Genomic DNA, 27,480 nt, shown 5'->3' on the forward strand with positions numbered 1-27,480 from the left:
GCTCCTATGATGCTGCTTGGCCTGCTGTGTTCATCCAGCCCTGCACCCTGCATTATGTCTGTTGTCCATTTTTCTCGTATCCTCTATCTACCCTCCCCCTCCACCCACCTCCGCAAATGTCTTGCTGCAATTATACTGGGCATTGGTGAGACCACCCCTGGAATACTGTGAGAAGTTTTGGTGGTCTTATCTGAAGTAGGATGTTCTTGTTCTAGAGGGAATGCATTGAAGGTCTACCAGACTGATTCCTGGGATGATGGGCCTGACATATGAGGAGAGATTGAAGTGGTTAGGATTATATTAGCTCAAGTTCAGAAGAACTAGGGTGGTGGTGGAGAAGCCTACAAAAGTCTAACAGGGCTAGACAGGGTAGATGTAGGAAGGATGTTCCTGAAGGCCCCTAGTCCAGAACCTGACGTTACAGTCTAAGGATGTTGGGTGGGTCATTTGGGACTGAGGTGAGGAGAAATTTCTTCACCCAGAGAGTGGTGAGCCTATGGAATATGATACCACAGAAAGCAGTTGAGGCTAAAACATTGTATGATTTCAAGAAGGATTTGAATATAACACTTGGGACTAAAGGCATCAAATGATATGCGGGCAAAGCAGGAGTAGATATTGAGTTGGATAATCAATCGTGATCATAATGAATGGCAGAGCAGGCTCTAAGGGCTGAATGGCCTTCTCTTGCTCCAATTTTCTGTTTCTATGACAAGGCCTTCAGCTGTATCTGACCCATCTCCCACACTTCTTCCCTCAAACTTTTTCTCTCCTTCCAGGGCAACACTTGTCTTTCCTTTCCACCCCACTACTTTCCGCACGCGAAGGATCATCCTTTGCCATATCTGCCATTTCCAACAGGATGCCACCACCAAACACCACCTTCCCTGCACAGTGAGCATTCTGTAGGAACCATTCCATTTGTGACACCCTGGTCCTCCATCACTCCTAACATTTTATCACTCCTCATGGCACCTTCCCGTGCAATCGCAGAAGGTGTAACACTTGCCTATTCACCACCTCCTTCCTCAATTTCCAAGGCCTCGTGCACATCTTCCAGGTGGAGCAGTGTTTCATCTACATTCCTTTCAATCTAGTCTACTGTATTCTCGGCAGACAATGCTGCCTCCTTTTTATATTAAATCATAGATCATATATCATAGAATCCTTACAGTGTGGAAACAGGCCCTTCGGCCCAACAAGTCCACACTGACCCTTGGAGCATCCCACCCAGACCCATCCCCCTATAAACCACCTAATCTACAGACCCCTGAACACTGCGGGCAATTTAGCTTAGCCAATCCACCTCACCTGCACATCTTTGGACTGTGGGAGGAAACCGGAATACCCGGAGGAAACCCACGCAGACACGGAGAATGTGCAAACTCCACACAGACAGTCGCCCAAGGGTGGAATTGAACCTGGGTCCCTGGCGCTGTGAGGCAGCAGTGCTAACCACTGAGCCACCCTGCCACCAAATGCACACTGTGTGATCGCTTTGCAGAATGCCTCCAATGTGTTTGTAGGAATGACCCTGACCCCCCAGTTGCTTGTCATTTCAATAAACCATCGTGTTCTGATGCTAAAATTTCAGTTCTGGGCTTGCTATGCTGTTACAATGAAGCACAATGCAAGTTTGAGTAAAAGGACCTCATTTTCTCTTAGATTCTTTACAGCTTTGCAGCCTCAATATTGAATGCAATAACTTCAGAAACTGTAGCATGCCTGTTCTTTTTCTTACATTCTCCACCCTCACCACCCATCACACACACACACACACACACACACACACAACTGTGTCATGTTTGTGTCCTGTCTACTTTGCATTTAGTAGAGTGGATTAATACTCTCCCTTTCACACCTTAATTTACACACATTTAACATCTTTTTTTCACTATTAACAACAATTTTGTCTTTTGCATTGGGCTTCTACACCATCTGCTCTCTTGTTCTTCCTTTGCCTCTGTTAAAAATTTAAAGAACTTATTTTCAGTCTGAAGAAGTCATACTGGACTCAAAACATTAATATTGTTTCTTTCTTCACAAATTATACCAGACCTACAGAACTTCTCCAGCATTTTCTGTGTTTGTCTCACATTCCCAGCATCCACAATATTTTACTTTTATCTAAGAAGAACCATTCTGGCTTCCACAATCACTCTACATACCTGAAGTCTCTCATTCTCAGCACCCTTCTTCTTATTTATTTTCTGCATTCTTTCCAATGTCTTTGGATCTTTCATGATGTAATGGCCAGAACTGAACACTACTTCAGTTAAGCCTGAACCAGTTTTCTATAAAGGTTCACCACAACTTCCTTCTTTTTGTACTGTATACCACTAAATCTCAGGATTCTGGATGCTTTAACTGCTTTCAGAAACTTTGTCACCCTCAGTGATTTGTACACATATAATCCCAGTGTTTATCATTTTGCACCCCCTTAAGAATCGTATGTTTTATTTGCCTTTTCTCATTCTGCCACCATCATTTCACATTTCCTTGCATTAAATTGTAATGCCTTGAATGGGAGCATTTCACTATCTACAGCTTCTTGCTGTCTACCACAGTTCTTCTGGCTTTGGGTCATTTGTAACTTTTGTAATTGTGACCTGCGCTACACCTATGTCAAGATAATTAATATAGATTAAGAGTAGTCCAAATACTGACCTCAGTCTGAGAAACAATTATTTACTAACACTGTCAGTGAGCCAACATTGCATTCTTATTGTTATTGTCCCTTTTATTCTATGGGGTTTAACTTTGTGGACAACACAAGAAACTTCATTCAGAGAGTGTGCAATTTCCTGCCAGGTGCAATAGATGAGGCAAGTAGATACATTGAAGGGGATCTAGATATAAACATGAGGGTAGAAAGAATAAAGGGGATTGATGGGATGAAGTTAAGTAAAGGCGAGGGAAAGGTTTGTTTGGATCTTAAAGTTCAAAATAAGAGTGATGGGCTACATGCCTTGTGTCTATGCTGTAAAATTCTGTGGTTGGCTTCATATGGAGGTGGCAATGGTCATGGACGTTTCCATTCATATCTGTAGTAACTTGGAAGTGAGTAGACAATGATTTTAAAATAAGAGGCTTAGACAATGAAATGTTTTAGATATTGAAACAAAGCAAGGTGCTAAAGAAATAATGGGAGAAACCAAATTTGAAGATCTCAGTGTAGCTAAGGTAATATGATAAAGCACATGTAACCTGGAATGGGGGTGGGGTGATTTTTCTGGCCTTAGTAATGAGCTTCATGGGTTCACTGTTGGACCATTGTTTTAGTAATCTATAATCATCATTTACAAACTTAGCATTTGCATGCTTTTTTTTAAACAAATGGATGAACTTCTGAAAAACGTGTATTCTTGAACCAGTCTGTGCTTCTCCTATCATTTTAGTGACATACGACACATTCTCAGCAATAAAATGTGTCAGTTTTGTTTGGGAATCTATTAACTTGTCTATGGACCTCTGAAGCCACTTCAGTTAACAATGCATCATTTTTCTGTATTGGCAGAAAATTTTGAAACTATGCCCTGCCACCTAAGTCCAGATCATTAAGATGTAAAAACCAAGAGAAAACTAATGTTTGTATCACTCCTATCGAAAAAGATCCATTAACCATTATTTCCTTTTTTTGTTACTTTAACCAACTTCCTATCCAAGCTGTATCATGCTGCTTAATATTATGTGCTTTAATTTCTTCTTCATTGTTGGGTCAAACTCCTTCATTTCCCCACAAAACACCACTGCAAACAATCACCTAGACTGCAAAGATTCAAGGAGGCAGCTCATCATCACTTTCTCCATGGCAATTACAGATGGGTAATAAATGCTGGTCTTGGCAGTGATACCAGTGTCTGATGAAAAGAGTTTTAAAAAAAATCATTAAGTCTGCAATGAAATTCTTTCTGGAAGTTCAAATATGCAACTTAATCTTGTCATACATGAATGTCTGAACTTTAGAGCTGGAACTGACATGGATTCTGGTAAGTGGATTACAAAATATGTTGAAAATGTAACTTTTTTTTTTCTATTTGTTTGTCATTCTTTGGTGCAAATAAATTCCCCCTCCCTGCATGGATCAGCAAAGTGTTACCGAGGAAATTCTTGAGGACGCGGGTCTTATGCATAGAAAATATGAAATTGTGTGTCTTCCCTTTTTATATAAATAATGCTGATGCTAAACCTGGAAAAAAGTAGTTGCTTGAAATCCTGTTCCACTGTACTTCTTCCAGGGTCAATAACTGATCATGCTGGTTATGGTTCCATGGCTACTGTTTTTGCATCTAAGCTGTTATTCTTTATGTATGAGGGGAGTCAGTGAATGTTGGCTGTTAGTTAAAAGTGATCTTATTTTCCTCTTTTATGTCTGCTGTACTTTCTAGCAGGACTGGATAATGACCAAAAGCAGGCATTTTAAAATCACAATGTAAAATGGTTAAATTCATAGGCTGCTGTCTTTGAGAAGAGCACCTTAACTTGGTAATGATGTTCAAAATCATGAATTGCTAAATAAAGAGAAACTCTTCAATGCCAAAATAGATGATGATCAAAGGACATAGATTTAAGAGGATTTTTGATCTGGAAAATACTACCTGAAACGATGGTGGAAACAGTTTGAATAGTCACAATTGAGGAATGGATAAATACTAGAGGAAAATATTACAGAGGAAAATGACTGATTGGATGACTCTTCTAAAGATCCATCCCAGGCATAGTGGGTTGAGCTGTCACCTTATGTGCTGTACGATTCCAAGATAAGGTTTTGGAGTAGATTTGTAGCTCGGATTGTGGGTGTTGAGGTTGGTTGGCTTGCCGAGCTGGTTTCTTGTTTTGCAGACATTTCATTACCATGCTGGGTAACATCCTCCGTGCAGCCTCCGACGAAGCGTCGGTGTGTTTTCCCGCCTGGTTTTTAAACTCTGGGGTCCGTTGAGATGGATTGCCTCACTTCCGGTTTTTCTTCGTAGTGGAATGTATATGGGGTCGAGTTCAATATGTTTATTAATAGCACGCTTCGTGGAGTGCCAGGCTTCTAGGAATTCTCGTGCCTGTCTCTGCCTAGCTTGACCCAGGATTTTGGTGTTGTCCCAGTCAAAATGGTGGTTCTCCTTGTCCATGTGGATTGAGATGAGTGAGTACTGGTCGTGTCTTTTTGTAGCCAGTTGTACTCTTGTTAGTTTCCTTCCTGTTTGTCCGATGTAATGTTTCTCACAGTCACTGCAGGGGATTTTGTAGTTGACATTGGTCCTGTCCATGGCAGGGAGTGGGTCTTTAGTTCAGGTGAGCAGTTGTCGTAGGGTTGACGTGGGCTTCTGTGCCACTCTGATGCCCAGCGGTCGTAGGAGTCACCACAACACTCTTAAACTCCTTAAACTCACTTCTGGTCATGTTCATCTTTGATCACTGAGACAGAACGAAAATACTGCAAGAAGCAGAGATGACCTGTTCCAGAATAATGCAAGAGGTTTTTAAAAAAAAAAAATCAGAAATTTCCAGTTTGAAAAGATAAGAATGAAACGGGACTTGATAGAGGAATTAAAGGTGCTTAATTTTTTTTCTGGTCAATTAACTCCAGAGCACTGGGTTAGGTTTAACCATGAGCGTGAAAAAAAAACAAGTTTGAGGCACGATACAGGAAGTAATTATCACACAGAAATAATAAATATCTGGAAAGACTTCTCAGTTAGGGCCTGGGGCATAAACTCTGTAATCATTCAAGAAATAGGGTGGTTAGGAAGGCATATGGGATACATGCCCTAATCAGTCGTGGCATTGATTATAAGAACAGGGAAGTCATTTTCGAGCTATGTAAAACTTTGTTTAGGCCGCAACACGGCTGCTGGAAAGTGCGACCAGAGTAGGTAATAGTGTATTTTTGGTGGTACAGACTTACATTATTATTTGTGGCCTTTTGTTCATTGTTCCTGTTTGCAGTTTGCACTTTTTTAAAACCGCTTAATCTCCTTTTCCCTCGATTGTGTTCCCTATTCCGGAAATAATGTGCAAGACCTGTAAATGCTAGCTGCAAAGTTCCATATAATCTTCTAGTTTTACTTTAGTAGAATCTTCTGAATGACGCTTTGACGCTGCCAAACATCACTGGGGAGTGTAGCCAAAATTCCTGGTATACTGAATCCTCAATGCACAGGTTGGCGGTTATGGACAGAACGGGAGAAAGGTAGATTGCTGTTGGTTATAAGCGAGTTTGGGCAGTGACCTGGAAATGAACAAAAATTCTCATGAATTAAAAGCAGAACTTGCTTCAAATGTCAGCAGGTCTGTGTATCTGTGGAGAGAGAAACAGTTCACCGACCACTTTAAAGCAGATTACTCAGGAAAAATAAAACTCTGGGGATGACTGGATATGTGAGATCATTCTTCCAAACTGCAAAAACATCACAAAATGTAGAGAGGAAGGGGTGGAATTTAAGAATTCCCACAGAAGGTCAACTCTCCCAAAACTGTTCCCAGAGGCATAGTTATATTTTATTGATTGAATACACGCCACCCTGTACCTAATTCCCTAGCCAAGAGCAACTCAATTTACATCAGCAAATATTTACTTGTTAGTTGAACGTTGCACTTCTTTGATTGGTTTGTTGACCTCAGTCTGCTGACATTGGCCACTCTTATTTTCCCCCGTTGCTTACAACGTGTGAGTTTCTAGTGAGAAACAGCAGCCAGTCGTTCGAAAACAAAACTTTTGGAGAGGCAGATTTGTTCAGGGCTGCGGGTGGTGAAAGGAGGGTAAAACACAAAGCGCAGCAAATCCTTTCCCCGCCGTACAGCGAGCTGTATGAATCCCTGCAACACGGCGAGAAATGCTGCGGAATCTCGCAGCGGTGGTACCGGTACCGGTACCGGTACCGGTGGAGGTGGACGGTGCCCAGGAGCCAGGTGAGTCTCTCGCCCCGCTGCCAGGCAACCGGCCAACACTGTGGAGTCAGGCGCTGCGGCGGGGAGCTAAGGGCAGGGTCCTGAGAGATCGCGAGCCGCTGCTATGGCGCCGCGCTGAGGCCCTCAGTCCGGGCTCCGTGAGCAGGGCCGGGTTGGACCAGACTAACCCTTCACCCCGGCCGGCTACTTGGACCTGGGCCCAAGGGAATGCGGCCGTCGAACACCAACACTCCACACTATGGAAGATGAAGGGTAGGTTGGGAGCGACCGGCACGTTTTCCCTTTTCACCTGCCTCCCTGATACTCACTCACCGTCTGAACAAGTTGTTCCCTCATCTCCGTCCTGTCCCGCTCTACGGGTGGGCTGCTTTCCTGATCCCTGCCTCAAAACCGTGACAGTCACTGCGCTCTTTTAAAAACACGCGTGCAGTTTATCTGCTTCATGTGTGTGAATATGTAAACCAACTTTATTTCTTAACTCGAGAATCACTTGATTGCATCCTGTTCTGCAGATATATCCGTTGCACACTTCTGACTCTCTGCTGACAGGTTTCTCGATCATGACTGTGTATTTTAAAGCGCTTCACGATTCTGGATTTAAAAAAAAACAAATTCCAAAATTTTGTCATTTCCTTGGTACTGCGGTGCATTTTGTAAGTTATCGAAGTAATTCATGATGAGGAGGTGCCGGTGTTGGACTAATTCATATGTTTGCGAAATGCGGGAAGCTGCCCTATAGATCTGGATCATTACCATGAAATATCAGATGTGCTAATTTGAGGTTCAGACAATGCCAGTACTGTCCACTACACATCATATATAAAGCAGTACTAGTACTAACGGCATTCCGTATCTGAATATTCGTGTAGGTTGAATAGTATCAGTTGAAAACTTCACACCAACAATTTTCCGGTCCTGATGGTAATGGTGTTTATTGGATGTGGTCAACATTAAGCTATAACTTTGTTGCCTTCCTCTTAATTATTGCCTAGAAAGGTGTAAGTTAGTGAAAGTTAGTCTAGCTACCCAAAAGAATTTAACTTCTCACTGCAAACTGAGGCTGAGGTATTCAGGGGTTACATTATAAATAGCAAAAACAGAAGTTGCTGGAGAATATCAGCAGGTCTGGAAGCATCTGTGGAGAGAAAGTCCAGTGACCCTTCTTAAGGACTCATTATAGCTAGGAAGAAGTGGTATACATGCAGAGATCCTGGATGATATTTGGTTTGATAACACTCTTGTGAAATATCTTGGGAAGTTTTATACAGCACGGAAACAGATCCTTCAGTCTAACTCATTGAAATATCTTGAACTGATCTAGTCCCATTTGCCAGTATTTGATCCATATTCCTCTAAACCATTCCTATTCATGTACCCATCCTTTTAAATGTTGTAATTGTACCCACCTCCACCACCTCCTCTGGCAGTTCATTCCATACATACACCAGCCTCTGCATAAAAAAAGTCTTCCCTAAGGTCCCTTTTAAATCTTTCCCCTCTTACTTTAACCCTATGCCCTCTAGTTTTGGACTCCCCTACCCTGGGAAAAAATCTTGGCTCTTTAGCCTATCCATGCCCTTCATGATTTTATAAACCTTAAGTAAAGACCCCCTCAGCCTCCGGTGCTCCAGGGAAAAATATTCAGCCTCTCCCTGTATCTCAAATACTCTAATCCTGGCAACATCCTTGTAAATCGTTTCTGACTCCTTTCAAGTTTTAACAACATATTTTCTAGATCAACAGTATTCCAAAAGTGGCTTCACCAATGTCATGTACAGTGACAACATGATGTCCCAACTTCTGTACTCGATGCAGTGACTGATGAAGACAAGTCTGCCAAATGCCTTCATCACCACCTAGTCTGCATTGAGTCATACAGCATGGAAACAGACCCTTCAGTCCAACCAGGCCATGCCGAACGTAATCCCAAACTAAACTGGTCCCACCTGCCGACACCTGGCTCATTTCCCTCCAAATCTGTCCTATTCATATATCCATCCAAATGTCTTTTCAACGTTGTAATTGTACCCACTTCCACCAGTTCATCAGGAAGTTCATTCCACAAGCAAACCGCCCTCTGTAAAAACAATTTGCCTCAAGTGTTTTTTAAATCTGTTTCCTCTCTCCTTCAAAAATGTGCCTCCTAGTCTTGAAATTCCCTATCTTCGAATTTAAATGCAAGATTTTTCCCTAGCACTACCTTTAAAGGGTTCCTTTAAAGTGGTCATTCATTTTTGTGGAATCAAAGTGGTTACAGTGCAGAAGGAGGCTATTTGACCTTGAGTCTGTCAGGTCTCAGCCAGAGCAGAGCAGTTTGTTCCTTCAATGTGGCTTATAGTCTAGCTCATATTAGTGTTGTGTATGGTGCTGCCTTATTGTGTGTTTGCAATGGTATAAACCAATTTCATTGATTCCTTTTCACTGTCTGGATGGATTTTTGGTTATTATTACTGTTTATGGTTCCTAGACTGTCAGAAACTTTTAAGTAACTTACCCATAAGTAACTTACTTATTTGTAAATCTTAAGTATTAAGTGAAACTTTTTTAGTCCTCTAACACAATCCTATCTTGTTAGCACCCGGCATCTACAGGCACTCATATGTTGTGCAGGGTCAATAGACAATGATCAGGAATGAGAACCCAGGTATTTTTGTTTTTGTTCCTAATGTAGTGATCCAAGGCAATGTACCAACTCTCCCTTCAGCTAGGATCTTGAGTCAGTAAAATCCGCAAATTGATTTTTTTTTAAGGTCTCATGCTTCATTTTGTCTTTTCATTGAGCAATTATGAACATTGCCAAAGGCTTAGAACACCCTAATCACATTAAAGATATTGTTATTATTTCAGAAGAGATTTACTGAGGATGAAAAGAGTTTGCCTAATGTTGCTGTGATTGGAACTACAGATAATTAACTTGCACTTTTTACAATGAATACATTATGACTGAGAACAGGAAGCTTTTGTGAGATAATATGTACTTTAACTGATTTCTAAATCAAATCTAGAGAAAATCTTAATTATTCTAAATTCATCTTTAGCCAAACTATTCCAGTAAATCTACAACACTAGCGTCTACCCAATAATGTAGAATCTGTAACTGGGTACAGCCATACTTGGACAACATTCAGGCTTGGGTGATAAGTGTGCAAAAACGTTTGTGTCACAGATGCCAGAACATCTCCAGTAAGAGAAAGAATCTAACCACCTCCTGATGATATTTAATTATATTACTATTATTGAATCCCGCATCGTCAATGTTCCAGAGGTTTTGTTGACCTGAGACTTAATTGGACAAACCACAGAAATACTGTGGCTACGGGCAAACCACAGAAATACTGTGGCTACAAGAGCCATATAGAGGCTAAAGAATTCTGGGGAGAGTAACTCATTTCCTTCATCCCAGTGCTGTTGCACCATCTACAAGGCACAAGTCCGGACATGAGAAAATGCTGTCCACTTGTATGGGTGTGTGCAGCTCCAACGACATTGCAAAAAGTTTAACACCAACCAGGACAAAGCAACCTAATTTATCAACATCCCATTAAACATTTACTCACTTCACTGGTAGCAGAGTGGTAGCATTATGTACCATTTAAGAGATGCAATTCAGAAACTCGCAAAGGAGCCTTCAAAATTATCTTCTAAACACATAACTGCTACTAGCTGGATGAAAAAGGGCAGTGAATGCCTGAGAACACCTTAACCTTCAAATTCCCCTCCAAGTTGCATGCTGTCCTGGCTTGGAAATATAACAGTTCTTTCACTGTTGCTGGTTAAAATCCTGGACTTCCCTTCCTAACAGCACTTGGTAGTACTTACTGTGGGTGTACTGCAGCAGTTCAATGCAGTTCACTACCACCTTCTCAAGGCCAATTGTGAATGATGAACATACCTAGAATGAAAAGAAGTGGAATTTTAATATGACTGACTAATAGATTTTATAAAATCTGTTTATAGAGAAAAAGGACTTGTGTTTATTAGCAGCATTCACTGTAGATGTCCAAAGCACTTTACAGTTGATTGAACATTTTTGGAGTGTTTTTACTGTTTATAAAGTAGGAAACATGGCAACTAATTTATGCACAGCAAGCTCCAACCAACAGTAGCACGATAATGATCAAATGTACTATTTTGATAATACTGATTAAAAGGATAAATATTGATCAGGACACGAAGGAGAGCTCTTCTGCTCTTTTAAATGATGGCATGAAATCTTTTAGATTCATGTTTAAGGCCAGACAGAGCTCGTTTTTAATAGAATCCTGACAGAGCAGATAGAGGCCAGATGGCGCCTCAAGTCTGCACCAACCCTCTAAAGACCATCCCACCAGACCCACACACCTCATTTTGCCACGTAGCCTGCAAATCCCTGGACACTATGGGCAATTTAGCATGGCTAATCCATTTATCCTGAACATCTTTGGGCTGTGGAAGGAAACTGGAGCACCCAGCTGAAACCTTCACAGACGTGGCAAGAACATGGAAACTCCACACAGACAGTGAGTCAAGTCTGGAATCAAACCTGGGTCCCTAGAGCTGTGATGCAGCAATAGTAACCCCTTAATGTCCCCTCTGAAAGCTGGTATCTCTGATAGAGGAGCCCACCTGCAGGACAACATTGGAGTGTCAGTGTTCACCTTGCTCGAACTTCTGGAGTTGAAATCATAGCCTTTTAACGAAGAGTTGAGATCACTGTCAAAGCTGACCCTGATCAAATTTGCTCTGAAGTAACTTTTAAAATTTGGAGAATGAAGTTAAAATTAATCTGTAAAATGCTGTTGTTAGTGAGAGATATTGGTGAACAGTGTCTCTCCTGTAGAAGCTACTTTAAAATTAAGAGGATTGGAGACCAAAAGAGGAATTATTGCAGTCTTTTCAGGATTTAATGTTCACTTGGAAATGGGGCTACTGCTGCTACACCTGTACATGGTTATGGTGAAGGCCTGAACAATGTTCTTGATTGAATTTTCAGTTTTCCATGTTAATGTAAGCAATGCATGATTTTTTTTTTGAATTGGCCTACTGTCACTAACTAGGGAAGAAGAATTACATGAGAACTCTGTCTAATTCTGGACACTATATTTTAGGAAGGATGTCAGGGCCTTGAATAAAGGATAGTGAGTACACAGGAAATTTATTAGAATGGTATTGGACACTTTAGTGATATGGAAAACTGGGGTTTTGCTTTTAAAAAAAAAGACGCTTATCCTAATTGGTGCATTTGCCGTGGTAGCACCTCTACCAATCAGATTCCACTTTCCTCTCATATTGTATTCATGTATCCCTTTACTTTGGTGTATCCTTGCTAATTGTCCTGATGAGTGCAAGTTGAAAAGCTTGACAAATGTCTTTTTTATTCCCCAGCGATACTCAAGATCTGTATACCAAATAACTGTTTGAAACTGGGATTCTTCTCCTTACAGCAGAAAAGATTATCAAAGATGCTGAAAATCCTAAATGATTTTGACAATAAATAAGTGAAATGGTTTGTGTTGGCAGAAGGATCAGTAACCAGATAACATAGGCAGTACATTCCAGATCATTCACTGGGTTAAAAAAAATGCTTTTTTTCCCCATGTCGCTGTTGCTTCTTTGGCTAATCACCTCCTTAAATTTGTGTCTTCTGGTTCTTAATCCTTCCACCAATAGGAACCATTTTTCTTGTCTACTTTATGCAGACCCCTGCATTAAATCTCTTTTCAAACATCTCTTCAAGGAGATGTTCTGAGGAAGGGTTACCGGACCCAAAATGTTAACTCTGTTTTTCCCTTCACAGATGCTGCCAGACCTGTTGAGCTTCTCCAGCAACTCTGTTTTTGTATCTCTTCAAGGACATCAGTCTCGGGTTTTCTAAAAATCTATACAACTGGAGTCTCTCCTTTCTGGAACTGATTTCATGCACTTTTTTCTGCCCTTCCTCTAGTGTTTACTCATTCTTTCCGAAGTGTAGTGCCCTGAACACTATGCTCAGGTTGAGGCTGAACCGTTTTTAATAATTTCATCATATGTTCCTTATTTTTGTACTTGTGCTTTATTAAGCATGCTCTTGACCTACTCTGCCATCTTCTTTTTGAATTGTACACTTTATGTTGCATTTTTGTTTCCTGTTTTCCTGATGAAAATGACCTCCTCAAACTTTTCTGCATTAAATTTCATGTACCCACCTACCACTTGTCCACTATTCCACCTTCTATGCTTTTGCAGTTTGATACTATCCTTAACCACTACCTTTTATTTCCTGACTGTCAAGTTCTTATCCATATCACTACTGCTCCTTTTCCTTTAATTTTGCTCACAAACCTGTTATCAATACATATTTGAAGTCCATATGTACCATGTCAAAAATATTGGTCTCATTGACCTGTAACCTTGTCAGAAAACTCAAGTTAGTTAAATGCTCTTTGCTTTTAACAGATTATGCTAGATTTCCTTAGTTAATCTGCATTTGTCCAAGTAACTGTTAATTTTGTTCTGAATAAATGTTTCTAAAAGGCTACCGAGGCTAAACTGACTGGTATGTAATTGCTGGACTTATGCTTGCAGCTATATTTAAACAGGAGTATACCATCTGCAATTCTCCAGACCTCTGGTACCAGGAGAATTGGAAAATTATGCTCTGTGCCTCTTCAATTTCTGTCCATTCTCCAGAACCCTCCTGCTGCTTTGCTTTTGTTCCTTTATTTCTGGCTTCTGATCCTCCCAATTTATGTCCAGCCTCCATTCACTGCCCTGCTTCCTCTCCTTTATTCTGTTCCCTTTGTTCCTTATCCTTTATATCTAGTCCCCAATCTCTTGGCTCACTTTTTAAAAAGTAGAGTACAATGCAAACTTTATTGCTTTTTTAAAAAATGTGATGTAACAAGTGGAATCTTGGGAGTTAAAGATGCTAGGGTAGTCTGAATGCAATACCTGATTCACTTTTTAAAACAAAACATTTCAACAATGGCCAAGAAAAAGAAGGAGGCATATGTAAGGTCAAGTGACTCCCTAGAGGAGTACAAGGGCAGTAGGAGTATACTCAAAAGGGAAATCAGGAGGGCAAAAAAGGGACAGGAGATACCTTTGGCAAAAAAGGTTAAGGAGAATGCAGAGATTCTACAAATACATTAAGAACAAAAGAGTGAGTAGCGAGACAGGACCCTTAAAGATCAATGAGGCTGTCTATGTGTGGAGCCACAGAAAATTGGTGAGATATTAAACAAATATTTTGCGTCAGTATTTAGTGTGGAGAAGGACATGGAAGCTAGCGAACTTGGGGATTTGAATAGTGATGCCTTGAAAAGTGTCCATATTACGGAAGAAGTGGTGCTGGAAGTCTTAAAATGTATAAAGGTAGATAAATCCCTGTGACCAATCAGGTGTTTCCCAGAACTTTGTGGGAAATTAGGGAAGAGATTGCTGGGCCCCTTGCTGAGATATTTGTATCATCGACAGCCATGGGTCAGGTGCTGGAGACTGGACGGTAGCTAATGTAGTGTCATTATTTAAGAAAGGTGGTAAGGAAAAACCAGGGAACTATAGACTGGTGAGCCTGACACCAGTGGTGGGTATTTTGAGGGACAGGATTTACATGCATTTGGAAAGGCAAGGGTTGATTGGGGATAATGAATATAGCTTTGTGCATGGGAAACAGTGTCTCACTAACTTGATTGAGTTTTTTTTGAAGAGGTGACCAAGAAGGTTGAAGGCAGAGTGGTAGACGTGGTCTATATAGACTTCAGCAAGGCGTTTGACAAGGGTGCGTGTGGTAGACTGGTTAGCAAGGTTAGATCTCGTGGAATTCAGGGGGACCTAGCCAACTGGATACAGAACAGTGGGGTAGAGGATTGCTTATTGGTCTGGACACCTGTGACCAGCAGATCCTCTGTGCTGGATCCTCCGCTTGTAGTCATTTAAATAAATGTTTTGGATGTGAATATAGGAGGTGTGGTTTGCAGAGGACTGTAAAATTGGTGGTTTAGTGGACAGGGAAGAAGATTATCTCAGTGTACAACCAGACCTTGATCAGATGGGCCAAGGAGTGGCAGATGGAGTTTAATTTAGATAAATGCGAGGTGTTGCATTTTTGTAAGGCAAGCCAGGGCAGGACGTGTATAGTTAATGGTAGGGTCCTGGGAAGTGTTGTCGAGCAAAGACGCCTAGGAGTGCAGGTGTGTAGTTCCTTGAAAGTGGTGTCATAGAGTCACAGAGATGTACAGCATGGTAACAGACCCTTTGGTCCAACTTGTCCATGCCATCCAGATATCCTGAATTAATCCAGTCTCACTTACCAGCATGTGTCCCATATCCTTCTAAACCCTTTCTATTCGTATATCTATCCAGATACCTTTTAAATGTTGTAATTGTACCAGCCTCTACCACTTTCTCTGCCAGCTTGTTTTATGCACATACCACTTGTGAAGAAGGTACCCCTTAGGTCCGTTTTAAATTTTTCCCCTCTCACCTTAAACCTATGCCCTCTAGTTTTGGACTCCCCTACCCTGGGGAAAAGATCTTGGCTATTCACCCTTATGATTTTATAAACCTCTATAAAGTCACTCCTCAGCCTCCGATGCTCCAGGGAAAATTGCCCCAGCCTATTCAGCCTTTCCTTTTAGCTCAGACCCTCCAATCCTGCCAACAGCTTTTGTAAATCTTTTCTGAACCCTTTCAAATTTCACAACATCCTTCCTATAGCAGGGAGATCAGAATTGCACGCAGTATTCCAAAAGTGTACTAAACAATGTCTTGTACAGCTGCAATGTGACCTCCCAACTCCTGTACTTAATGCGCTGACCAAATACCTTCTTCACTGTCCTGCCTACCTGTGACTCCACTTTCAAGGAACTATGCACATGCACTCCAAGATCTTTTTGTTGGGCAACACTCCAAGACCTGACCATTAAGTGTACAAGTCCTGCCCTGATTTGCCCCACCAAAATGCAGCACCGCAAATTACCTAAATTAAACTCCATCTGCCACTCTTCAGCCCAACCAATCAAGGTCCCGTTGTACTGAGTTAACCTTCATCGCTGTCCACTTTATCACTAATTTTGGCGTCATCTGCAAACTTAGTAACCATACCTCCTATATTCGTATCTAAATCATTTATATAAGTGACAAAAAGCAGTGGACCCAGCACCGTTCCTTGTGGCACACCGCTGATCACAGGCTTCCAGTCTGGAAAGCAACCCTCCACCACCACCACCACCACCACCACCAACACCCTCTGTCTCCTACCTTCGAGTCAGTTATGAATCCAAATAGCTAGTTCTCCTTGTATTACATATTGGACTGAAGGGTCTGTTTCCTAATTGTCCCTCTATCTTTTATAATTCTTTTTATTGAAGTCTTAGATACTTATTTCAGGAGTAAGTTTCTCACCCAAAATGAATATTAAATTCATCATGTCATGCTCATTTGTTGATACAGGAGCCTTTACAATGTGAACATTAATCCCACCTCATTTAACATTACACTGCTTAAAGTAGCCTGTTCCCTGGTTGGTTCCAGAATGTGTCATCCAAGAAACAGTCCAAAGTACCTTTGCATTCATTTTCAAGGCCACTTTTGCCAATTTGATTTGTCCGAATCTACAGTTTCATATAGCATGTAACAGACCCTTCGGTCCAACTAGTCTACGCTGACCATGTTCCCAAACTAAACTAGTCCCACTTGCCTGCGTTTGACCCATATCCCTCCAAACCTTTCCTATTCATGTATTTGTCAAAATGTCTTTTAATATTCTAACTGTACCTGCTTCCAGCACTTCCTCTGGCAGTGCATTCCACACATGAACCATTCTTTAAAAAAAGTTGCTCCTCATGTCCTCTTAAAACTTTCTCTTCTCACCTTAAAAATATGCTCCTTAGTTTTGGAAAAGACCTTTGCTATTCACCTTGTCTATACCCCTCTTGGTTTTATAAACTTCTATAAGGTCACCCCTTGAAATAACAGCTCAGAGGTCCAGTCCCGTCACCAAGTCACCCTTTATTTACTAGTGCACAGTTCACCGGCTGTGGCCAGCCGACTCAGAGTCAATCCTCAGCCAAGGCTTTCCTGATTGTGGTTGTTAACCTGGGCCAATCAAGAACCTTGTAGTTAATGAGGCCAACCCGGTCCCAATCACTACACCCACTACAGCCCACCCCCACCCCCGGGGTTGTAGGCCTGGTCTTTCGCACGTAGCTTCTTTCGTGATGCTCTTGCCCCGGGCCCTGTTCCTCCAAATCCTACTTGGACACAGGCAGTGTGTACCAGACTGTGGCCTGTCTCTTGCGTCTGGAACATCTCAGCAGAGTCTCTTCCTATTTTCCTGGCAGCAACGGTATCAAGGCTGCATCCATTTAGGATTCTGAGGTTTCCTCGACACTGGACTGAGGGAGAGCACCTGCGATTTCATCTGGGCCTTCGGACTGTTCTAAGGGGTGAGGTATGTTTTGCTCCTGCCCTGTTTGCAAGGTAACAGCTTTCAGGTGATCCATGTGTTTGTCTTGGACTGTATCACCTTACCCAAACTTTGTAAGTCACAGGACCTGACCTTGTGTCAACCTCGCCTCGTACCCATTTAGGGCCATTGCCATGGTTCTAGCACCAAACTTCATCTCCTCACTCGTCTCGCTCACTTAAAGACATTTGGCTGGCATTGGTGTTCCTGCTGCTGTTTCGCCCCCACCCCACCAGGTCTGGAAATATCTGGTTAAACCTGGTGTATGCTCTCAGTCTGGCTGAGATCCTGTGCAACTTCAAAGGTTGGAGACCCGAGAGAATCTTGTTAAAAACAGATTCTGCAACTGTAGATACAGCTGCGCCAGTACTAATTTCCATGGTAACTGGGTGACCATTTAACCAAACCTTAATTTTATTTAGCTCTCATTTGGGTGGCACTAAGCAATTTAATTGTTCCAACCCACATGTAGGAGAATTTTCCAGAGTGTGCACTCTCCTGGGTACCATTCTGAGTCTTCGTACTCAAGTCAGCCCTTGTAGGACTCCTTTGCTGTTTTGAGATCGTGTACTGGCAGCAACTACAATGGCTCGACAGCCCAGATCCTGACGAACCGATCAGCCATCTGGCTGAAGCTCGGCTTTGTTGTGTGGTTCTGCTGTGCATTGGCCTAGGGTCTCTCTGCTCAGGACATGCCCTGCACGAGGCTCTGTGATTACCTACACTTACATGATGTTCCCCAAGCTCAGTCAGACAGGTGGGGGTGTCCACTTCCATTGGATGTCCTGTAGTTCCCATGCTCCACTTGCCACATGTTCTAATGACAAGGCCAGCTGCTGTGCCTGTTTGAAATCCAGTTGGGCTTCAGCTAGTAGGCGCTTCTGCATGGTGACATCATTAATCCCACATACCAAATGGTCCCTCAGCATCTCATTCAGAATCAACCCAAAATCACATGCCTCTACCAGACCTAACTTCATCAAAAATCCGAGTACAGATTCCCCCAGTTCTGTAACAGCTGAATAAAACCAATAGCATCTCAGGATTAGAGAAGGCTTAGTGTCATAATATTCCATAACCAATTCTGTCAACTTTTGGAAGGTTTTAGTGTATGGTGCCTCTGGGAAAGTTAAGCTCCTTATAACCAAAAATGCTGTGGGTCCACATGCAGTCAGAAGGCCTACTTGTTCCTTTCCATCTGCCCTAAAGTAATTTGCCTGGAAAAAATATCGCATTCTCTCCGCATACTGGGCATAGTCTTAGACAGCAGGGTCAAATGAGTCAAGCTTCCCAAACAGAGGCATGAAGGCAGAAATGCTTACCCAATTCCAAGATAACAGTTCCAAGCGAATGTTCCTCAGGCACATCCTGTTTTCTCCTGTTGCCACTGAAATAACTGCACAGAGGCTGGGCCCTGTCACCAAGTCACCTATTATTTACTAGTTCACAGTACACTGACTCTGAGCTGGCTGGCCGGCCATATCCAGTCTTAACTGAGGAAATTCTAAACTCCTGGTTCTGTTTTTTTTCCTCCCTACACTACTGCCATACAGCAGCAGTGCTTATTTTCCCCAGCACCCTTGTGTATGAGCAAGTGTGAGACGCATTAAAAACACCAAGTGTGCAAATAACTTTATTAGCACACCACCACCAGGAAAGACACCCATGTGACTAAGGAGCCAGTATCAAGCAGAGCCCCTGTAGGGGCAATGCCTATGTGAAAGAAAAAGTGAGGGGGATGGTAGGGATCAAATCAAAGTAGAGTTTGCAGGGGGATAAAAGCACTCCACACCCCTCTCCCAAGAGGCATCTGGAGCGCGCACACTGCGTGCTCCTTCTCCAGGGATACCTGGGCACGGACGTAGCCGTGGGAGAGGGACAGGCAGTCGGCCATAATGACACCCTCCACAGCCCGCTGCCTGGAGCTAATAATGGCCAACTTGGCCAGGCCCAGGGGCAGACCCATGAAGAGATCCTCTGACCTGTCTGCCCCCCTCCCTACCGGTGTCCAATGATCAGGAGCGTGGGGCTGAAGTGCAACCAAAAACACAAAAGGAGCTCTTTGAGATAACTGAAAAGGGGGTGCAAGGCCCCACACCCAATATTTATGTGGTCCACAGACTTTGCAGCTCTGCAGAACAGACAGTTGGACTGGAAGTCTGTGAACCACTGCAATCTGTTGTTATGGGAGCTGCTGTCTCCTGGTTACATTGGTCAGCTTAGGCTTTCCTGATTGGCCCAGGTTAACAACCCCGATCAAGAACCTTGTAGCTAACAAGGTCATCCTGATCCCAAACACTACACCCTTCAACTTCCTACACTCCAATGAAAGAAGTCCCAGCCTATCCAGCCTGTCCTAATAACTCAAACCCTTTAGGCCCAGCAATATCCTGGTATATCTTTTCTGAACCCTCTCCAATTTAATAATCACCTTGCTATAGCAGGGTGACCAGAACTATGCACAGTATTCCAGAAGAGTCCTCACTAAGAGTCTTGTACAACCTCAACACGACGTCTGAACTCAGATACTCAAAGGTCTGAGTAATAAAGGAAAGCATGCTAAACACCTTCTTAAACACCCTGTGTACCTGTGACACAAATTTCAAAGAATTATGTACCTGAACTCCTATGTCTCTCTATTCTACAACATTACCCAGGGCTCTACCATTATTTGTATAAGTCCTACCCCTGTTTGTTTTACTAAAATGCAATACCTTGCATATATCAAATTAACCTCCATCTGCCACTGTTCAGCCCATTGACCCAATTGATAAGATCTCTTTGTAATCTTGGATAACCTTCTTCACTGTCCACTTGTCCACCAATTTTGGTGTCAGCTGGAAACTTGCTAACTGTGCCTCCTATAGTGTCATCCAAATTGTTTATATAAATGACAAACAAAGTGGACCCATTACTGATTCCTGTGGAATACCACTGGTCACGAGCCTCCAGTCTGGAAAAACTACCCCTACAACCCTCTGGTCTCCTACCGTCAATTCAATTTTGTATGCAATTGGCAAGCTCACCCTGAATCCCATGTGATCTAAGTTTACTAATTAGTCTACCATACGTAACCTTGTCAAAGGCTTCACTAAAGCCCATGTAAGCAATGTCTACCGCCCTCCATCATCAATCTTTTTGGTTACTTCCTCAAAAACTTAATCGAGTTGGTGAGATATGATTTCCCTCGCACAAAACTATGCTGACTATCCCTAATCAGTCGCTGCTTCTTCAAGTGCATGTAAATCCTATCTTTCAGAATCACCTACAACTTATCTACCAGCGATGAAGATTGAAATCACATGACCATTGTTTTTTCAAGATGGCACCGGCATGGTAGGTGTTGTTCGGACTCCAGGCCAGCGGCATTGTTTCCTCTATGTACTTTTCGTGTTTATTTCTTCTTCCTTTCTTCTTCACGTTTGAAGCTGGAGCGGTGTTGGCAGTACGGTGGCTGGCTGCAGCGTCGGCAGCAGTCCCTGGAGCCTGGACTGCCAGTGGTGGCAGACCTGGTGTCTCCTGGGACTTTGGCGTCATTGTTGCTATTCCCAAAATGGGACTTCTTGAGGCGTGGAACTTCTTGCAGAGATCTTGCAGAAGCTCTGAAGCTGTGTTTAAGAGCCCAATTTGAACAGAAGATGAAGTCGTATTTATGTAATTTCTTTTATCCTTATCATACATCAAAATGGTGCCGGACTGTGGTGACAAAACACTTTTCACTGTATCTTCAAGATATATTTGACGATAAATTAATCATTCATTCTTTCACGTGATTATTTCGGTACCTTTATTACAAGTTTACCCATTATTTCTTGATGCACACTCCTAGCAGTGTACCTTTTTGTCTCTTGTTAAAGGGCTTATAAAGTACTCCACCAATGACTTCTTTCCTTTTTGATATTTTCACCACACAAGCAGATTCTCCATCTTGAAGCTGCCAGACCTGCTGAGTATTTCCAGCATTTTCTGTTTGTGCTTTGATTTGACAATTAGATCTTCCAAACCAAGATAATTTCTCATTACTGTTTTGATCTCATCTGTTGTTAACAGAGCTATGCCACTTCATTTTTCTTTCTTTAAATATCACTTTTCAGTCCCCATTCTCAATCATCTCAAAACCATGGCTGTGTAATGGCTAGCAACTCATGCCCATTTATTTCTATTTGTCTGTCAATTCAAAACTGCGCAGAGTACACCACGTGATCAAACTAGGGCTTTGTGTAGGTGAGATGTTGCATCTACCCCTTCGTATTCCAGCCATTTAGGCATAGTAACCAGCATTCCATTAGCCTTTTTGTTAACTTGATGTACCCGTTTATATTAATTTAGTGGCTGGAAGCATGAAATAACATTGCTTATTGTGCTGCCTTTCTTTGTGCCATTGGCAAATTTGTGTATTTGTTGTATCCCGTCATCCAGAGTGGTTACTAATTACAGTCTTCAACATTGGCATTGGAAAGTCATGAGATTTCTATTTTGTTCTTAATGTTGCCCCAAATGTCTTTTCAATTTTGGAATCAATCAATGTAACTACAAATATGTAGTGGAGAGGGGCCATTGGAGCAAGGCAGTGACAACAAATCCTATAGGTCATTCAGGAGAAATCCAAAGTGGTGAGAATGTGAGACTAACATTGACACAAAAGGGGAATCTAGATAAACACATTAAGGAGGAAGGGGTAAAAGTCTGCATAGATTAAGGTATGTGAAGTAGAGTGGGAGGAATCTACAAACACTTGTTGGGGTGAATGTCGTATTAATAATTATTGAGTCTTTGGGTCTGCATTTTGAATATTTGAATATTGGTATTGATTATGTTCTCCATTCAGAGTTGCGTTAACATTAATCCTCTTCAGAGCTTTGCTTTTTTAAAAATTAATTTATGGAATGTGGGTGCCAGCACCTATTGCCCATCTGTAATCGCTTGTAGGGTAGATAAGAGTCAGTACACTGCAGTGGTTCTGGAGTCACATGTAGGCCAAACCAGGTAAGGATGGCAGATTTCCCTATGTAAAGGAGGCACGTAAACCTGATTTTTTTTTTCTTCTGTTAATCAACATGGTCATCATTAGACCCTTAATTCCAGATTTTTAGTGAATTCAAATTCCACCAGCTGCTATGCATTTGAGCCTAGGTGTCTGGGTTAATTGTCTAATGATAATACCACAAGGCCATTGCTTTCCCTTAATTTTGCTTAGAAAAATTGGACAGTACTGTTCTTCCTGTCATGACTGCAGTTAATCCAGAACAGTTATAATGCGAGGAATAGTAGAATGAAATATTACTTCAGACTGCATCGAGGTTACGCCAAACTTTTTAAAAGTGCAATCCAGTCAATCCCACTTCTCTGTTTCCATCCTATTGCTGCAATTTATCTGTTCAAAACTTTTTCCAATTTACTTTTTAAAAACTGACTTGATAGTAGCTTTTAGAAGAGAATTGGATAAATACTTGACAAAAGGAAAAAAAGAAATACAGGGCAATGGAGAAAGAGCTTGGAGGTGATGACATCTGGATTACTCTTCTTGAAAGAGCTAGCACGGACTTGATGAGCCAAGTAACCACCTTAGTTGTATTATTTGGATTTTATGATGCAGTAACCATTCACAATATTGTAATTTAATATTTGAATCAAAAAAGAAGTTAATAGTTTAGTTAGACAGTGAAGCAAATGAAAACATAGATAAACAATGACCCCATATCTGAGTTACTAGATGTCTGTGTTCCAAATATGGACCCATGTATTCTTTAGTTTCTGTAGAAATAATCAGATTGAAAACTGACTGTTTACTTTATCAAAGCAAAGTGGCCAGATCTTCCAAGGAACAGCAATGATGGTCGGATTCATACTGTACTCAAAATTCCTTCAACCTGATGCTGGTGCATGTTCTTTTTGCATCTGTTAACAGCAGGATCAGAAGATCACACAGCGCAGGAGTGATGAAATAGCTTGGAGTCAGGGGAAGATAGCACATGCCCACCTTTTATGGCACGGGTTTCCGTGCAGTGTGTTTTAAGGTCTGATCTGAATGCTAGAGAATGGGTGAGGTTAGTAGGGCAGGTGAGGTCAGTAGTTGAGTTATAATGGATAGTCAGGAGGGGTAGTAGCGGTGGTTGGGTTGGATTGATGGATGTTAGGAATATAGGAACATACAAACAGGTATAGGCTGTTCAGCCCATCAAGCCAGCCCTGCTATTCAGTACAGTAATGCACCACTTTTATCGAGCCCATCCCTGTATTACTGTAAGCAATTTTACTGATTGAATTGTGTGGTTACCCAGGTATTAGACCTTATAAGTGGGATAGTTGTGAGTGAGAGTGTGGTAGACCATAAGGCACAGGAGCAGAAGTAGGCCAATGTGCCCATTGTGTCTACTCCATCATTCAATATTATGCTAATCTGATAATCCTCAACTCCATTTTCTTGCCTTTTATCCACAATTCTCTTGTTAATGAAAAAGTAATCTTATCTATCTCAGTCTTGAATTACTGACCCACCCCTATCGCTGCTAAGGAATGCTACAGATTCACTCCCCCCAAGATAAGAAATTTCTCCTCCTCTTTGTCTTAAACGGGTGACTCTTTGTTCTGTAATTAATCCCTCTCGTTCCGGACGCTCTTGCAATGGGAAACAACCTTTCCAAATTTACCCTGTCAAGTCCCCTCAGAATCTTTCTATTTCAATAAGGTTGCCTCTCGTTTGTCTAAACTCCAATGAGTACATTCAAAACCTACTCAACCTCCCCTCCATACCTGGAATCAACCTAGTGAACCTTCTCAGAACTTCCTCTAATATCGTCATAGTGGTGCAACATGAAATTGGGATTCTTTGGTCCTTTTTATTTTTGGATTGTACTTTATCTGGTGTTGTTATTAAGAAATGACCTCATTGCATCTTGGCTCCCATTTGGACTTCTTCCACGATTGTTTGTTGCTTTTGTTAGTTCGTTGTTTTCCATTTTAAAGTACATGTTCAATTAACTTTACAATGTGACTTCAAGACTAACAAATTATGAAGGATACAGTTTGTTAATTCAATTTGTTCATTTCAACCAGCTTGATTTGAATTGAAATTGTGCCAAAGAAGCTTAATTTCATATTACTTGCACTGGGTTATTTGATTTTCCTTTTATTTTTGTGGAATTGAGCATAGGTTAACCAAAAATTATTGTGTTGTAAATGTAATTTGACACCATTTTAGAATTAAGACCCAACCAGGTATAGCATTCAATGATATAGGCAGAAGATCACAAGGTAAATTTGTTCCCAGGCTTAATCTCTGCTCTGAGATAGTAGGAATTGCCGATGCTGGAGAATCTGAGATAACAAGGTGTAGAGCTGGATGAACACAGCAGGCCAAGCAGCATCAGAGGAATTTTGAATTTCTGAAGAAGGGTCCAGACCCAAAACGTCAGCTTTCCTGCTGCTCTGACGCTGCTTGGTCTGCTGTGTTCATCCAACTCTACACCTTGTTATCTCTTAGTCTCTGCTCTGCACTATTCTGACATAGTTGGTACCAACTAGGTCAGCAAATGAGGTGCCACAAATCTGAGATTTTTCTTCTTTGGTTCAGCATTGATTCAGAGTGTGAGGCTGGATCAGATTCAGCAGAGAACCTCATTAGCACTTTATAAAAATGTAGAGAAACTTAAAAACTTGCAGTTCCTTAGTAGGTGAGAAGTGATGGTATTCAGTTAATTTTTAACATTTTGTTTATGTGCAAATAAAATTATTCACAGTGCACTTCCTTTTTAATAGTTGCAGTACAAAGCAGTCTAACTTTGTATTAACATTATCTTAGATCCGTTAAATTATACATTGCCCATGGTAAAAATGGGTTTAGATATTTTATTTCTGCATGGCACAAATGTTGATTTAAAAAATCATTTTACGATAGTTCCATTCCTTTTTTGCCTGTATGTGAATGAAACATCTATTTAATTTTTGTGTTGGCTAGTATTTTTAATTGAAGAGGTAAACTGAATGGGAACACATATGAGTAAGTGCTCATTTATCACAAATCTGATGTGCATGATTGGTTTAAGGAAGACTGCTTTCTCCCCCTCTGATAACTAATATTCCTAAGATTATAAAAATAACTAAATCTACACCCAATTCCTCCTGTTAAAATAATCCCAATTTTTCTTGAAATTCTAAATGAATCCATGCTTTCTCTCTAAAGACCTCAAGAAAACAGTGATGTCCTTTCCAAGGGAATCAATTGTGTTATTTTGTTAGAAAATGCCTCCAGGATTAATTTGCAATGCTGGTGCTTAAGAATGAACTATAAGCTAACATAAAACAAGCTAACTGAAGATCTGGAGCTGAAGCCAATTTTTAAAAAATACCAACATAAATGGTGATGGCAGCTATTACTAATGATGTGATAAATTAAACTTGTCCTAACCATGCTAAAGGAAAACTTTTGCTTTTAGCGTCAAAGTGATGCTAATGTGCAATTCAGATCCTAAATAAGAAAGTACATGCACATAATGCTTGTCAACCTGTCAAATACTTATTTGAAGTAAAGTTGGAAAAAATGTACGAGTTTCATGAATTACCATTTCCAAGGTGGGATTTTTAGTTGTGCTGTTGCCTACCTGTTTTAAGATTATTGGCGGCTGAATATAGAGTTCTGTTGATAATCTTGTTCAATATTACTCACTGAAACAACCAGTTGGCATGTTAGGTGTAATAATCATGGATTATTTTTAATCCGTATGTAAAGTTGAAAAATCAGATTGGTAATAGTTGCCTTGATGAGTACATAAAATGCTTTCAAGGTACTCTTTTTAAGAACAATATATTCTTAAAAACAACCAGAGAGCAGGCTATTCTAGAATTGATATTATTAATGTGACATGGCTAATTATTGAGCTCAGAGTGAAGGCCCAGCTGTGTAGCAGCAATCATAACATGATTGAATTTTACATGCAGTTTGAAAGGGAGAAGATTGGGTCTTAGACTGGTATCTTAAATAAAGGCAACTATGTGGGTCTAACAGCTGAATTGATTTAAGTGAGCTTGGATGATAGAGAAGCAGTGGCAGACATTTAAAGGGAAATTTCAGAAGGACATTAGAGATCTTTCTAAGAAAAATAAATAAACGGTGAAATTCTCAGCTGACCTTGGGGAACCTGTGTAGGGAGCTCATAGTAGGGGAACAGTTAAGTGGCTTTTCTATAGGTGTCTAAGTTAGTTCTCAAACGGGTGAGAATGGGGAGGTAATAGTAAAAAAAAATTATGGATATAAATGAATAAATATTTTGCTTCTACCTACACCAAAGAAAACACAAAAAAAATCTGTTATGCCAATAAATCACGAGGTTGAAAGAAGAGAAGAACTTGGTGAAACTAGGGAATCTACTGAACTTAACTGATGAAGCCACAGATTAATATATCTCTGAATCTTGTTAGACTTCATTCCTAGGCTCTTTAGTAGGCTAATGAGGTTTGTTGATGAATTGCTATTAATTTTCCATAATTCATTAGATTCTGCTAAGGTTCCACTAGACTGAAAACTAGCAAATATAATCACTGTACTCAAGAGGCAGAAAATATGAAAGTATGATGACTGTCTTGGGAAAGATGTCATAATTGATCATTAGAAGATTATAACTGGGTAATTGGGAAAAGTCCACCATAATCAGGAAGAGTCAATATGGTTTTGTGAAAGGGAAATGGAATTTAACCAATTTGTCAAAACTTCTTTCAAGGAGAAACATGTACTTTGACTATAGAAGACCCTGTTGATGTACTGCATTTGAATTTCAACGATTCCATTTGACAAGATTCCACATAATCGATTATTACGCAAAGTGGGATCTCACAATGTGGGGACATCATACTGGTAAGGATAGAAGATTGGATGGCTGGCTGGTAAAAAAACAAAATGGAATACTCTTAAAATGGGCCTTTTTCAGATTGTAACGAATGGATCTGTGCTGACCTGTCAACTTTTTACCATTTATATCAATGACTTGTATGAAAGGCTTAAAGGCAATGATAGCTAAATTTGCAGATGACACAACATACATCTTACCCATATATGTGAAGATGTCTAAACAAGGATGTAAACCAATATAACAAGGTGTAGAGCTGGATGAACACAGCAGGCCAAGCAGCATCAGAGGAGCAGGAAGGCTGACGTT

At 41.1% G+C, this 27,480-nt stretch overlaps 1 protein-coding gene and 1 long non-coding RNA gene across 12 annotated transcripts in view; one reads left to right on the forward strand and one right to left on the reverse strand.

The window, feature by feature from the left end:
* Positions 1–1,415: 1,415 nt before the first annotated feature.
* LOC125484560 lies at positions 1,416–7,397 on the reverse strand. Of its 2 annotated transcripts, none has more exons than XR_007263402.1 (3): positions 7,216–7,397; positions 5,900–6,223; positions 1,416–5,448 (listed from the first exon to the last, which is right to left on the reverse strand). It is a non-coding gene; the product is annotated as an uncharacterized LOC125484560 (long non-coding RNA). The 2 variants fall into 2 exon arrangements; XR_007263401.1 differs by lacking the exon at positions 7,216–7,397 and adding an exon at positions 6,570–6,686.
* Positions 6,803–27,480, forward strand: part of LOC109929124 (kelch-like protein 3) — a 129,414-nt gene continuing 108,736 nt past the window's right edge. For 6 of the 10 annotated variants that reach the window (XM_020528921.2, XM_048603871.1, XM_048603872.1 and 3 more), the window contains exon 1: positions 6,803–6,903. In XM_020528921.2, coding sequence (XP_020384510.2) covers positions 6,803–6,903 — 101 coding nt within the window. Of the gene's footprint in view, positions 6,904–6,997; positions 7,156–16,985; positions 17,315–20,588; positions 20,666–27,045; positions 27,180–27,480 lie in introns of those variants that run through there. The other 4 variants (XM_020528914.2, XM_020528915.2, XM_048603873.1 and 1 more) reach the window with 3 other exon arrangements.

This window comes from Rhincodon typus, chromosome 12 (genome assembly GCF_021869965.1).
Source record: "Rhincodon typus isolate 14 chromosome 12, sRhiTyp1.1, whole genome shotgun sequence".
Taxonomy (NCBI): domain Eukaryota; kingdom Metazoa; phylum Chordata; class Chondrichthyes; order Orectolobiformes; family Rhincodontidae; genus Rhincodon; species Rhincodon typus.